The 14,980-nt window shown below is 45.2% G+C and overlaps 1 protein-coding gene across 2 annotated transcripts in view; it reads left to right on the top strand.

The window, feature by feature from the left end:
- Positions 1–520: 520 nt before the first annotated feature.
- Positions 521–14,980, top strand: part of Cda5 (Chitin deacetylase-like 5) — a 50,813-nt gene continuing 36,353 nt past the window's right edge. Inside the window, exon 1 of one of the 2 annotated variants that reach the window (XM_071705442.1) lies at positions 521–1,022. In XM_071705442.1, the coding sequence (XP_071561543.1) occupies positions 971–1,022 (52 nt within the window). In that variant the 5' untranslated portion in view covers positions 521–970. The remainder of the gene's footprint in view (positions 1,023–14,980) is intronic. The other variant, XM_071705441.1, reaches the window with a different exon arrangement.

Genomic DNA, 14,980 nt, shown 5'->3' with positions numbered 1-14,980 from the left:
TTTATAGAACTTTCATTGTATTTATCATAATCATGATCAATAATCCGCAGTTTTCTTCTAGGATATTCTGTTTCCTGAAAAGCTTGTTCACGCAGGAATCGCGAAAGAAATTCGGCTTCGCCGCTCGGATGTAAGTGCATGCATCCCCTCGTCGCGCAACCCCCGCCTTTCACCTCATATTGTAGGGTATCGAGAGGCGGTCTCAGGGTTAATAATGCCAGAACATGCCAGAGCGCGGCGGGCGCGGTCGGGAAAAGCTCGGGGCGACGCGAATTTCGAGCGTTAAATTCCACCACCTGGTCCCCACTCCATCCCTGGTGATCGCGAACGTCGTACCGTATACCGCACCGAGGTGGTGGGCAACGCGCGCGCGGTGGTGGGCAACGCGCGCGCGGTGGTGGGTATAGCACCAAGGCTCCCTTCTTTGTTGCCCCGCTCTGCTAGAAAGGTGACTATGCCATGAAGACAGGCGGTATCGTGCACGCCTCGCGTATATACCCGCAGTCACCTTTCTCTCCTCGTGACCGTAGCATACGTTCTTGCGACGTCCATGGCGCACTAGCGGCTCTGAATTAACGGCGCTGCATTGGCTGCTGCGGCTCTCTCGTAGGCTCGCTCGTCGCTCCGAGGGAAGAGAAAGAGGAAAGGGGAAGAAAAGAGAAACCGGGGAGAAAATTCGAGGAGTGACGATCGACCCGCGAGGTCCGAGTCCGCGGGTAAAACCGAATTCGGTGGATCGCCCCCCGCGATACGCCGCCGCGCCGAGGGCCCGAGCGACGTTCAAATCGTCCCGCGCCGCGCCGTGCCGCGCCGCGCCGGTTTCCGCGCCTCCCTTCAGTGCGGTCGGGGTGTGTGAGAGCTCGCGTGCGGAAAGGAAGAGGATAGACGGCCGCGGTCCGCTCCCTTCGTCCTCGACCGACACCACGTCGTTGATTCCTGCTCCAGCGACCGACGGGACCACGGAGGGAAGATGATAATCGTGAGCAGCGTGCTGCTGATTCTGGCGGTCGTGTCGAGAGTGGGTGAGTTTGTCTCTGATTCATTTAAGTCCGAGCGCGCCTCCTCCACTTTGCCGAGCGCGAGGTTGGTGCGTTAATGGCGACGCAACCGCGCAAACGCGGCCAACTTTATTTACACCTCCAGAGTATATGACGCTCCTTTATTCCTCTTTTACGTGTGATATACTTTGATATTTAACACACGAGTGTCACTGCACTTTATTTCTCTTTTATATACAATCTTTGACGTTCGAAATACAACGCCAACGTTTGTAAATTAAGCGCGGTTCTACATTTCTCGATATACATTCGTATTAAAATCACTCGTCGACATCCTTCAAAATGGATTCTAAAAGAATTGCATCAAAATTAGACAAATGTGTGTAAATGGAATTTCAATCGATCAGTCGTATACGCCTGATCGTAACGAAATATCGACCGAACGGAGAATTTATCGGGCGACAGGACAATTTATCGAGTCGGAGCTCCATCTTTTTTTCTTTCGCGAGAGTCCGCGGCGCGGGAAAGGCTCGGGTTGGAATCGCATGCTCGCTCGCTCGCTCGCTCGCTCGTGTTAGCTGCTAAAATGTCAGTTTACGTAATGCCCGCGCCGTTGGATAACTGGCACACGCGGAAATCGAGCTAACGCGCCCGCCGATCCCCCGGGGTGCGCCCGAGGCCCCCGAGGGTAGCGCTATGCTTTCGGAAAGCTCGCTTCGCTTCCCATCGCGCCTGATGGCCTGATCCTCGGTTGACAGGAATGTCCCGCGTGGACGATCGATGTTGCGCACCGAAACGCACGAGCGCACGTACTTTTCTTTCAAGTGTCTGTCACGGTGCGTGTCTTTCGAGCCGAGTTGCTCCGATAAACGTCGTACAGTTTCGTCACTTCGAGCAAGAAACTCGAGGTATAAAAATCTCTGTCGTCAATGAATAAACAATATCGCCTATATGACGATTAGTAAAGTTTTCAAAAGAGACAAAAAACTGTGTCGAAAGTTAAATACTTAACACAGAAAAAAAAGAATATTCTTGATTTGCAAATATATATCTTTAGTTTCAACGTGGAAATCTTGAAATTTATATAGTTCAACCAAGAAAAGAAAAGTTGAATTTCTTATAAGAAAATTATGGATTGTTGCGTATATACGAAACAATGACGCATTAATTTGAGTATATAAATTTTGATTTGGCATTTCTTTTTTTCGGTGTACAAGTATCTATATAACTTGTTGAATATAAGTTTAAATACTCATCTGTAAATAATATGTATTCATGGAACTTGTTGGCCTAAATTTTGTAGTATAGAATGATAATAATGAGGAACAAGGCCGAAAAGTGCATTTGCAAAAAATGTCACATAGGTAGTAATGTTTATTCACAGACGCTATGTAAAATCGAGATATTGGCGTAAAATTAATGAATATCAATTTAAATGGAATGTCACTTAATTACTTTCAATTTGAAAGTAATTCATCAACTGCGTAACTTATAAAATTATGCACGAATGATTTCTGCAATTTCTGCAATACTTGCGCATCCTCGTGCCTTATTCCTCCAAATTTAAAAAGAAAGTTTCTCCAATAAATATCTCCCTTCTTATAATTTTGTTGCTTAAGGATAAATTCAATAAATATATCTCTATTCTCTCGAATGGAATATCAGTTAATTGAGGTACTAATAAATGCATTCTCGAACTCACGTTCGCGTTGTGGTCACGTTCAATAAAAGTAGTAAGAGTAAACGAGTCATTACTATTATCTCGTTTATGAGATTTATCCGAGATATCCGAGTGAGGAATCTCGAGCCTGTAGGACTCGGGCGCGCGCGTGTGCCGCTTTGTTTATATGTTGTGTGAGCAATTAAACGCGCGTTTACATAATACATAATTATCCGCGAGAGGTTCCTTCCCTCGAAGCAACGTTCCCGCGGCGCAGCGCGACGCGTCACGCGGCGACGTTTTTAAACATTCCGAAATGCAGGAATCTCCCGCGGGCGGTTCTGCACATTCGTCTCCTTCTGTCCCCGTGGGAGGGAGGCGAGGCCTTTTGCAATCCGGTAGCACGGTAGGTCGGTTTCGCATGCGAAACGACCGATTTGCGAAACTTCGCCGCGGCAGTGGCCGAGCTAGGATAGAACCGAGCGCGAATATTTCGTCGAAACGAAAAACCTTGCGAAACGGCGCGGGTCTCGCAGGAAACTCGTGGTATATTCGGGGAAAATTTTGTCAACGGGAAAATTAGATCTCGCTCCGACTCGCAGCCGACTTAGATTTATTGGGGCCAAATGTCGATCGAGAAATATCGATCGATTAATCAAGGAGAGAAATTAATCAGATAATTAACTTCTCTACTTGATTGATCGATCGATATTTGACCTTAATAAATTTGTATCTCAAAGGAGATAATTAAAACTTTGGGCTCATAAGATTGATAATTGCGAAATTATTAAACAATCATGCGTGTCGGTTCGACGGTTGATTAACGACTTCGATTGCGCCAGCATTTGTTTACCGTATAGATATAAACTTTATTACGAGATAAGCGGTTACAAATTGACAAAACAATTAGGAGGCTCTCAATTCAAGTAGTAAAACGGCTGCCTGAAGTAACCGATTAGTATGCCTGCCAGCAAATCCGCTTATGCCTGTCGATTTAGTTTACGTAATAACATTACAAGTGGCAACTGAGAGTATTCGTCGGAGATCCCGGTTGCATCTTCTGCTCGTGCGTTCTCAGAGAATCACGCCGCTCGATCCCGCCAATGAACGTAAAAATCGAATAGAGCTTCTCTCGCGGGCAACTCGCGCGACAGAATCGACGAAAGCGCGGTCACGATTTTGCGAAATCCGAAAGTGACCATCACCGACGGTCGTGATCCGCGCGCCCGGTGCCGCTCGCGTATATCTGGCCGGATCGGATTCATCGCGAGGCGGGTTAGCGACGTCGCGCCGTGGATCCGAACAAAGGTGAACGCTTTAACGGTACATTGTTGCTATATTTCGGTAACACGGCGACCGGGATGTCGGCGTGGAAATGGTCCCTTTGCGAAATCCGCCCGGAGGTGCTCGGTTGCACCGCGGGCTGGCGTTCGGCGACGGGAAAAGGGGACGCAATCAGAAATCTGTTCCCATCGGTTAACGAGGCGACGGAGCGACAGGGACGTGAGGGGGCCCCGTCTCGTCTCGCAAGAGACGTGTATCCGCCGCCGCGAGAGAGATCGCGCCACGTTAAGATGGAAGATTATAATGAGAGAGAAGAAATTTTTCGATCTCCCCGCGAATCCGCGCAATCGGCCGCCGCGCGGTCTTCAGATATACTCCGTTCGCGTTCGCGTCCAAATATTAACCGAAGATCGCGGGTGCCGTCAGTTTTTCTGGACGTTCTAAATGCGTGTAAGCCGCTGGATTACGGGATTGATGATTAATCACATCGACAGATAGTATTCTTTTTCTTTAGCGCGAACAATTCTGATCTGCGCGCTGCGCTGCATCGACATATGTATGAGTGAGAAGAGCCGAAATAGAGAAGTGGAATTATCGCAAGCCGCGACGAAATCAATAATTGACGATTTGAGATTCGACCTTTCCAAGTTACTTGTTTATTTTTTTTTCCCAAGAAGACATCTTACTTATGGAAATAGCCGTATCTGACCACGTGCTAACGGAACGAGTATTCAAATTAAATAGCGGAGGGCGCGTTGGCTAGGATGTTACTTCTCGCAGTAAATTATCGATTAATTGAATTACTAGCTGAATTCACGTAACCGTAAACGGTGACTTCGCGATCGCCGTACATGTGAATTGCACAAATATCGCGTGGTGACGCAATCTCATTTACATTATCAATTATGTCAGAATGAAGTATTTGACGAAGGTCAGTAACTTTTTGATCGAAACGTGTCCACTTGATTGCCACTTCATGGCCACACTATCTTGTATTTAGTTTTAGATTTATCATTATTGCGGCTAATATTGGATTAATTGAAAAATATTCTTAATCCTTCCACTCGCCCCCGTTAATCAAATCGATATGACTTAATAGAAATCGCGATTTTTTTTATTCGCTAATCGTTTCAAAAATGCAATTTAATTTCTATTCTATATATTAAAAATAAAATGTTTTTTTAGAATTCATATTTGTTACATATTTATATTTAAATACAATTATTTAGAAAAGATTTGTCGTGAAATAGCGGTATAGTCGTAAAATATGATTAACGGCGCACAACGGTATGGATTAGATAATGATTCTGTAATAACCTTTTGTCAACCACCTCGAATAGTCTGAAATATGTGATGAAATCACGCAACGTTACATATATCCATTAGAGGGATATACGCGATGTTTGTGTAATGTAAGAGAGGCGGACGCGATTCGATGTGTAGGCGGGTCGTTTCGCGATACCGCCGGCTCGCATCAGCGAAGTAATTTAGCAGCCGGAATGCAGTTTACGCCCCGTGATTTACACGTCGCCGACATATCTCGGCGTCAAGGGCTCCGTAGATCGCGCTCAGCCGTTCTCAAAGTGCTCGCGTTATCCTTTCTAAAAGTCGTGAGTTACGACGTTGCTCGCGCGAAGCGAGCACTTTTACGAGGACACGTCGCATCCTCGAACCATAATCGATTCTTTTGTTTAAGGACTACAAAACGTGATATTTCAAATTACCCTGTTCTCCTCCGCTGCTCTCGAAATTTTCAATTAAAGTGCACTATCATTTCGTTAGCTTTTGACATCAGATTCCGATCCGGATTATCGGCGCTCGCTCTCCAAGATTCGACAGGCAATCTCGCTTCGATTTTGCGAGAAAACCGCTGACAAATAAAATCGATATAATTTATAATTTACGCAACGCGCATCCGTAAACTGCACGTATGCCTGCTGCACGTATGTGCACATAAATCACCGCTATTCGAGCCGGTTAAATTTTATACGGTCTTTTAACATTATTCACGCGGGGTACCACGCGTGTCCTCGGGACACGTAGCCACGACGCGGACGGGAGGGAACTACGATCGCGCGACGCAATAAAATCGATACTTCTCGAGTCCCACGGACTCGTAATCCCGCGTCTCGGTGCATTGAATATATACAGACACGTTATGCTACACGTAGCCGCGCGTTCGAAAACCGCCTCTCTTGGCTATTATCCTTTCTCCAGGATCCCGAGAGCACCCGCGCCGCTACGCAATTATCGGGAGAATTTACTGGCGGCATATACGTATACCTTGCATTACGGGCAACCCTCAACCGTTTTGCCCGTCGACACGTAAAAACCGTCACATTCCCAACTGTGTTCACGCTGAAGTGGAAATATTCCGCGGCTCGAAATGAGAGAGGGACGCACAAGCAGCTTACTCGTATCCCTTTCGAACGTAAGTTCTCCAAATGCGCACGTGCGATTGAAAGTCTCGGAGAAGAAAAATTCTGATTTGGCTATAATTATCACATTTTCTTTTCCTCGGATGGGAAAATCGTTTGAGATTCTCCCACGACATCTAATTTAAGATTACCTTACAAAGACAGTCGTTTTCTAAATATATATTAATAATCAAAGGGTTTGGTGTAACAATATTGTTACGCCGATTGTTATCGTCCGATGTTAATAACGAGCTAATCTCGTATACAATAAAAATTATTAGAAAATTATATTAACAACGGATTGTGCAAAATTGATTTGAAAGAGCGGGAGAGAAAGAAAAAGGGTGAGTGTCTCCACGTGAGTCTTCACATTCTTCGTTTTACCGCTCTCGTAATTTTACTCCGTTGAAAATGTGCCGCGTTCTATTACCCTGCATGCGCCCGGGATTCCATCAGCACCCACGCAAGCGGCCACGCCGCACCGCAATTACCGAGGAAATTTACCGCGAGCGCGAATGTGTATCTCAGGTTCCCGCGATCGCATAAGTGTTCCGCCCGGGGAACACGACGCTGGACACGGCTTATCGAACACGAGCGTAATATTCGTAAGGCACGATATTTCTCCCTCCCTGGTATCTACGGCCGGACACACCCTCGCTCGCGCGGGCAATGAAATAGCTTCAATGAATTTCTCGACGGACATCCCCAACTCAGGCATCAATTTTCACTTTCGCGATAAAGTTTCTTCCCCGAAGAATCTCAGTTTCTGAACTCAATTAAATGAAAGACACGGGGCCCGGAGAGACGGGGCATCGATTTCCCGTTTTCACATTATACGAAAATTGATAATTTAATTCTTGTATTTAATTTAGACGTAGAACCGATCTATGCCAATGGTTTAATCGCCAGAGCTCTATTACCTATCTGTTCATTCGTTTTTTGCTCTATTAGGTAGTAGGATATTAGTAGTATAAATTAGCAATCACAGAGATGAGCTGCGGCAAATTGATGACGCAACGATGCGATGATTGCGCAGAAATAAACTGCACTGCAGAATTAAGTTATAGGTCCCTTTCTCTCTCTCTCTCTCTCTCTCTCTCTCTCTCTCTCTCTCTCTTTCTTTCTCTCTTTCTTTTCTCTGGCCGGCCGGTATACTCTGTGTTGAGAAAACGGATATATATGTGGCGAGGAAAAATAGGGATCTCCGCGGCGGCGGCGGCGCGTTTCATCCAATCTTTATCCATTTATGTCGCTGAAAGCGCTCCTCGGTTATTATTATCCTTCTCCGAGGATTCCATCGGTAAACGCACGTGCGTATACACGCGTTGCAATTACCGGGAGAATTTACCGCGGGGTGCGCATGTACACTATACCGCAGGCATCTCCTTTGTTATGTTCTCGGTCTATTCCATAAATGCGGTGCATAAAATCGAACGGTCAGACGGCCGATAAAGAGATGATCGTAATTCAACGGTCTTTCAAGCTTAACTCCCTCGGTCCTTACCTATTATTAAAGTTTCGCATAAATAAGTATTTAAATAAATTTTAAAGCAGTTTTGTAGAAAATTTATTCGAACAAATATACTTGCAAACTAACGAAAAACAAATTTTAAGTAATTATATTGTTTACACAGCTGAGATGTTTCAAGCTTCGATTCGAGTATTCCTATTCCTGCCAAATTTAACCGTGTAACATTTTTTAATTTCACATTTGGTGTCCCTCACCACGGCGCAGATCCCGCAAGATCGCACATATCGGCACTCAGGGTGGCCTTCTCCCCACGCGTCGCAATTAGAAGATTTACCGCGCGCGTGAGCGCTATACACGTCGTCTATTATGTTCTTCTTGCGACTTTGCGACTATCCGCCGCCGTAGGTTTCGCCCCGCCGGCAATTACCCGGAGGATTTACCGTAGCCAATGCACCGATATCGGTTCCTCCGCTCGCCCGTCCATTATCCTTGGACGGCGACTGGCCGGCCACTTCCCACCCCGCCGACGCCGTGACGACGGGAAACATTCGCGGTATGCGAAGGAGAAAATATATATATAAAGTCGCGTATATAGCACGCTCGTGAAAATGCAGCGACGCGCGCGTTCACGCTTTATAAAAGTCGCGGTATCGCGCGTCACGAGCATCGCTCGAGATCGCGCCTTCAACGTTTCAAAGAGATATTCCAGAAAAAATGTTATTGTTAAGGATCTATTATCTCTCGTGGGACTACGGCAAAATATTACGAAACTCTAATTGTTTCTCTTACGCGCGTTAATGAACATATTACGCGGTATTATTGTCGACAGTTAGCGAAAGATTTTATTTATCTAGGTCACGAGAAATAGCGTACCTCCGTTTCTCTTTCTCCTTTTTCTCTCTCTCTCTCCCTCTCTCTCCCTTTCTCTCTCGCTGTCTTTTCGTAGTACTTTTGTTTAATGGGGCGAATAAAAGGATCGTTTATAGCTCACTACGGGACCGTCGTGTGTAATTTTAGTGAGGCAATGAATGATGGCGTACCGATAACGTATTAACGTCCATTTACGAGTGCGTTGCGAATACGTAGATAATCAATCGTTCTTTACTCCGGTATCGTATCGAAAGTGGCCGCTCCGAGGCGATATACTTCCCTGCCCACATCGTAAACTATTCGGAACAATCATTACTCTCTGGGAAACGGCTAATTGTTAATACCGAATGTGGTAATAACGCGAGTTGCGCGGTCGTTATCCTTAAGAGTTTACAATGCCCGATACGCGAGCATAGCCCTGGGCTAGCGGCTCTTACGTTCTTACAGGCGAAATAATAACTCTTTTTCTCTCTCTCTCTCTCTCTCTCTCTCTCTCTCTCTCTGCTGTATATATCATGGAGCTGGACGGATTTTTGGTCGAATGCTATCATTCGCGATCTAAATGCACGCGGAAAGTACATGACGCATGACGAAAATCGAGCGGAAACAATCCAATGATATAAAAGGAATGCTTAAATCGATCGTTTCTACTTCGATAAAATGGAATTCCTTCCCGACAAGAATACGAGAGCACGAACATTTATTCTTTCTATTATTATTTTTTCTATCGGGAAATTCCGTTGTTTAATCAGAGAAATATTTTTGTCGGATTGGAAGAACGTTTTAACTGAAGGAGGCTCTAAGCAGACACGTCGTGCTCCAAATTTTTCTATTATCGTAGCGGTTTTTCGCTTTTTTGCCCCGAGACTTTTGTGAGAGACCGTGTCTTACAGGCAGGCGCTTGTTGCAGATTAATTGAAAACGCATAGATCATATCGCGAACACGTGTGAGGCCGTGTTTATCCGACATGCGCACCCGCCAACCGTGTTTTCATTTACCATAAATTAGACGGACGCGAGAGAGATGCGCGAGTTGCGCTCTCTCGTTAAAACCCGGAGTCCCTACTTGAGGAGGGTTACTGTCGAGGAGAGTTTACTGCCCTCGGTAAACGATTCTCGCGAAGGCTCCTCGTGTCGTAGGTCAGGAATCCCTTTTGCTGCAGGGCCGCCGCCTACGCTCGCAGCCGAGACTCCGCGGCGTAATGATTTAATACCTAACTATCGTGATCTTGCACGCCGTTAAACGTGGGATCTGCCTGGGAACGGAATCAAGTTTTCGAATCTTTAAAAGCGTCAGCGAGGGAGCGAGGTATTATTTAATTACGCAAGCTCTTCTTAGTACATTTAATTGCATAACGGTTTCTTGCGCTGGAAACAATGTTTTTTTTTTTAATCCCACGAGCTCTTCGAAGCATATAAATTGCGTAAAATATGTTTATTTTGAAATAGAAAGAGGAATATTCTATTCGTATAAATATAACAGAGATTTGCAGATAGCGTACATTTTGCAGAGTTTTATAATTTATACTTTATTAATAGAACCGTTTAGAATTTAAGGTGCTTCGCATAGCGAATTTGTTGATATAATACGTTAAATCGATTTTATTCTTTTTCTACTGTCGCATAAAATTTCCGAAGATGTTTAATTTCGCGTGCACTCTATGAATAAAAATGCTCCGTCAAGAATGCAGCGTAGTTGCATTCCCCACTGCCCTCAAAACCATGGTGCATCGAGAAACGAGGTTTCACACTCTCCTTCGACGGAACTCTTTACCTCCTTTGCATACTTCTGTCGGTCGAAGCGAAATTATGATATATGCTTATTTTCTATGCTTGCCAAATACATATTAAAGTGCATGTCTAACTGCACGTAGCATCTCGTAGAAAATGAAAAGGAAGCGTTCTATTCGAGATTCGGTATAAACAACGCGAAAATTGCGATACGAAATATTTCAACTCTTTTACCATGCCGGATCTGAAATTTTACTTTTATATAGGATAATAAATGTATTATTAATAAGACATTATTATCAAACGGAAACATAACAATTATCTATAGTAGATGTAACTACGTGACCATATTACATTTTTAAAGGTTACAACTTAGCTGCTGCAGTTACGCGTTTCACATGCATGCCGTAATTAGAAATGAGGCTTCGCCTCTTCTATTACGCTTCATTGATCGAATTAATTTTGCAACCTCGGCTCATTGCATCATCTAATTCGCACGTCATGCGAAATAAATTGTTATGCATTACGCGGGAGTCATTTTTAATTTTCAAAGTGGCGTTTGAATTTTTAAAATCATATTTTGAGAAAATTGAAATTAAATACCAAAGTTAAGTTTGAATGAATTTTTAGTTACCGATTACTTTGTTGTTACGAATACAAAGTATAATCGTTAATAAATAGAAATATATTAAAATCGTATTCAGACATATATTCAAATTGTTTAAGTCTCTTTTTCACTTTTTTGAAGAAACGTTAAACTGAAGCCGTAGCGTTTTCATCATCAATTTAATATTTTTCAACTTTCTTTACCATATATAGTTACGTAGATTAACGATCTGCCGAACATAGGATTTGCTATCACAAGATCCTATATATTTAATTTTCTTATTACCTACGATATAATTTTGTGCCGATACGAATTAATGAAAGATTTACTGCATCTCAACCGATCGATAGGCATCGACGCGTTAGACGAGTAAACAAAACGCGTGCCCTCGAAATTGCTGGCGCAGCCGAGAAACGAGGTTTCACCTTTCCCGTAGGCTGCCTCGTGCAAGTCCACCTCCACCGAGAACAGCTGGAGCGAAATCCGGCTTACGCGACTTTCGCACGTGCGCGTGAACGATTACGGGAACGTCGTGGCGAACGGACAGTTTTATACGGCATTATTTTTCCCGTGACGTTTTCTGGTTGTCAACGGGAAAAGTCTTAATTTAACAACGCTTCGATATACTTTCAAGGCTCTTACACACGAGCCATTTAAAAAAAGAAAAATAACATGCTAGAAATGGAGATTTCCATCGCCCATTTTTTATCCTCGTGGAAAACCTCGCTGACGAAATCACTTTTAGGTCGAAAATGGATCTTTGCGTGCCGGTTATTAGCAGCGTAATCAAACGTCTCAGCCCGAGAGAGCATAATGCATAACGCGAAAGGTTGTTGGGGGGTAATTGGTGAGATTGCCAGTTGCAAAATGGATTGTGTTGCCTAAGAAATCTCTGGGTGAAGACGAAGGATCATGAATTATCCGAAACGAACAGAAGCACCGCCGTTTGCGAATCTTCTGCCTCTATTGAGAAGAATGCGGACGATTTCATATAATTACGAAACACGATGCCTCACGAAATCCGTATAATTAAAAAGTATTTCGTCGTGCCTGGTCGTGCCTGTGTTTATTTATTACGCCGCATCTCTCGCGTGAAAAAACACTCAATTTTAAAATGTCGATAGCGAAATAATGTAATTATCCTGCACTTTACTAGCGTATTTTTGCAAAATTTTTTCTAAATTTGAAACAAATTGTCCTCGAGATGCGTTCTAATTTTTTTAAAGAAATCACGGCAAATATATATTTCGCGATTATTTAAAGTTTCAATTTATGTTTTTAAGGTGTTAAATTAAAAGTGAAAGATTTTGCCGTTTCGTTTATGGCTTATGCATTTCGGGATAAAGGCGGCTACCGAGAGATCCGAGGCTGCGTGTTGCAGATGTCGGCGTGTTACGGGAGAAAGCACGCTTCGGAAAACGACACTTCGCACTCGACGCGGTAGACAGAGAATATTACCGCGCGGCACGTCCATCATCTCGCGTAGACAATCGCGAGAGTAATGACAGTGTGATTAAGGCACTTATGCACTTACTTACCTGTCTCCGGTACATAATCGGGGATAATATTCTAATTGGTTGACCATGGGGCAAAACCACGCCATCGGATTCATCCTACGTTAAGAGATCCAAGGTTCGATCTAATCGGGTTGGATTAATCGTGATTCGTTCTCGAGACGGCCAACGTTACTCGAGATAATCGGGACAACGAGGTGCGATACATGATCCGTTTCGCGACTGCTCAACTGCATCGTGCTATTCTGATTTACGAGCCTTACGATTTCGCCGTTTCGTTAGCGCGACTGTAAGAAGTCATAAAGAGACGGATCAAGAAACGGAAAAAAGAAATTTAGGCGCCAGCCCGGCTTCACACCCGCAAGAATGCAGAATTCTTCGCGAATCCATATATGGGATTTTGTCTCGGCGCAGTTGTAAATATCCGGGAACGACGGCCGCGCGAGGAAAAAAGGAGCGTGCAAATACGAGACGTCTCCTGGCGCCTCCGCTTCTTTTATTGCATTCCTGCGGAATGCTCGGGAGAACCCGGTTTCCAAAATCCCGCGGTATACGGAACGTAACGCCGCCGTGGAGTTGGCGTTCACATATATAGGGACCCGCTTCTCTCTCGAGGCGTGGGACTCGCGTCGACCCCCTTTCCTTCGCGCTATTTTCGCATCGAAGGGAGAGAAAAAAAAATGTGCCATCAAGGTCGACGTCTCGTGAACGGCCTTCGCTTTCTCCGTAAACGTTCTATTTGAAACGAGAAGACGGCTAGGCGCTCTGAGAGACTTAACTCGTTCAGATCCCTGCGATATATATTGAGAGAAATATTTAAATCTCAACGCGTGATCGTCTTACTCGATTATTTTTCCCTCAAAATACGATATCGGTCTTCAATCGGTTTATTGCACTGTCTCTCCACAGCAACACGGTCTCTTCGCTGTTCTCGTTGGTAACCTCGTCGAGTTAATCTTCGATTATCGGCGAGCCCGGTCGACCTTCGCCAACAAACGAAACTGGGCGATCAACCCCGTTTCCGGATACCTGTGGGTGCGCCCGCCGACAATTCCACTATTGTGTAACCAGGTTGTGATTCGCAGCCTCGATTAGGTCTTATATGGCTGTCTACTACGCGCTCTCCTTTTTTTTTCGTCTATCACCCGCTCTACATTTCTTTTTCTCGCGACCTCGGCGAACGTGATAATATGCGAAAAGCGACTGCCAGCAATTGTTCGCAAGAAGCGCAGTGGCCAAGCCGTTGTATGAAAGCGCCAGCTTGTGTAGCAATAAACATCGCTCGCTTCTTTATCTTTCCTTCTCGTATCGATAGCGACCTTCGCTCCAGATACAATCGCGACGCCCGATTATTTCGTCATCGTCGTTCGCGATCGCTACATGCGGCGTATCCGGAACCACCCACGTCCTCTTTACGTTCGCGAGCGCGAGTGCGTCACGGAACCTCGAAACAAACCCCGCGTTCCTACCACTATTGTCTCACGACAGTTATTTACTCATTTGACTTTTTAAGCGGCTCGATATCCGTGAAATAAAAACAACTATCGCTTATAACGATTATTGAGTCTGCCGTTGGAAAAATGCTTTAGCGCGCAACATTTACCCTCGTGTCGTAATTACTATGACTCACCCTACATTTTACCGAGGAGAGTACAATCAAACTGTACGAGTATAATAGAGAGTTCATTGATCGGATCTCGCGCGCGACTTTAATCGCGCAAGTCAGCGTTAAGCTCTCACGCGCTCGCGCGATTCACACGTTCCGGCAAATCGACGTCACGAGCCGTTACTTTCTTACGCTCGTGGGCCCAAGACCCAAGATCACGATCTTATCGCGGGATCGGCGATAGTTTCGCGACGGGAGAAATAAAAAAGGATTATGAGACCGAGAAACAGCCGGCGCGGCGTTACCCCGGCGCGGCGTATAAGCGCGAGCGCTCCTTTCTCGAGCGGCTCACGATCGGTAATGCAAAACCTTGATCGTTCCGTGGGACCGATCGCGCGCACTCCCACGGAAAGCCTACCGTAATAGCGCGCGCCGTGTACGTTAAAAATGAAAAGAAAAACGAAACGCGCGCGCGTGTATATACCTTGCCGCGCATAACCACCGCGAGCTCGTTTTTTTTCCCCTCCCGACGCGTTGCGCTCGTGATACAATTCTTATCCGGGCGACCTCGTTTCGCGAATGAAAGGAAAAGGGATTTTCATTGGGATAACTGGAGTGATTAAGTGCCGCGCGAGCGCCTGACTCGTGCGATTCAGGTGATGGAGAAAGGGCGCGACGCGCGATATCCGTTTCGAGAAGAGTAAAACGCATCAGCGAACGTGCGAGATTTACGAACCGTTTTGTGCTCGTTTGCAACCTGTACGACAACGAGAGACGACATGCTCGGTGGGCGTGCATGCCATGCGAGTCCGTTGCGTGCGT

This window comes from Temnothorax nylanderi, unplaced genomic scaffold (genome assembly GCF_030848795.1).
Source record: "Temnothorax nylanderi isolate EJ_2023f unplaced genomic scaffold, tnyl_v1.0 TNYL_tig0046_pilon, whole genome shotgun sequence".
In the NCBI taxonomy this organism is placed as follows: domain Eukaryota; kingdom Metazoa; phylum Arthropoda; class Insecta; order Hymenoptera; family Formicidae; genus Temnothorax; species Temnothorax nylanderi.
This window is presented reverse-complemented; position numbering and strand designations above follow the sequence as displayed.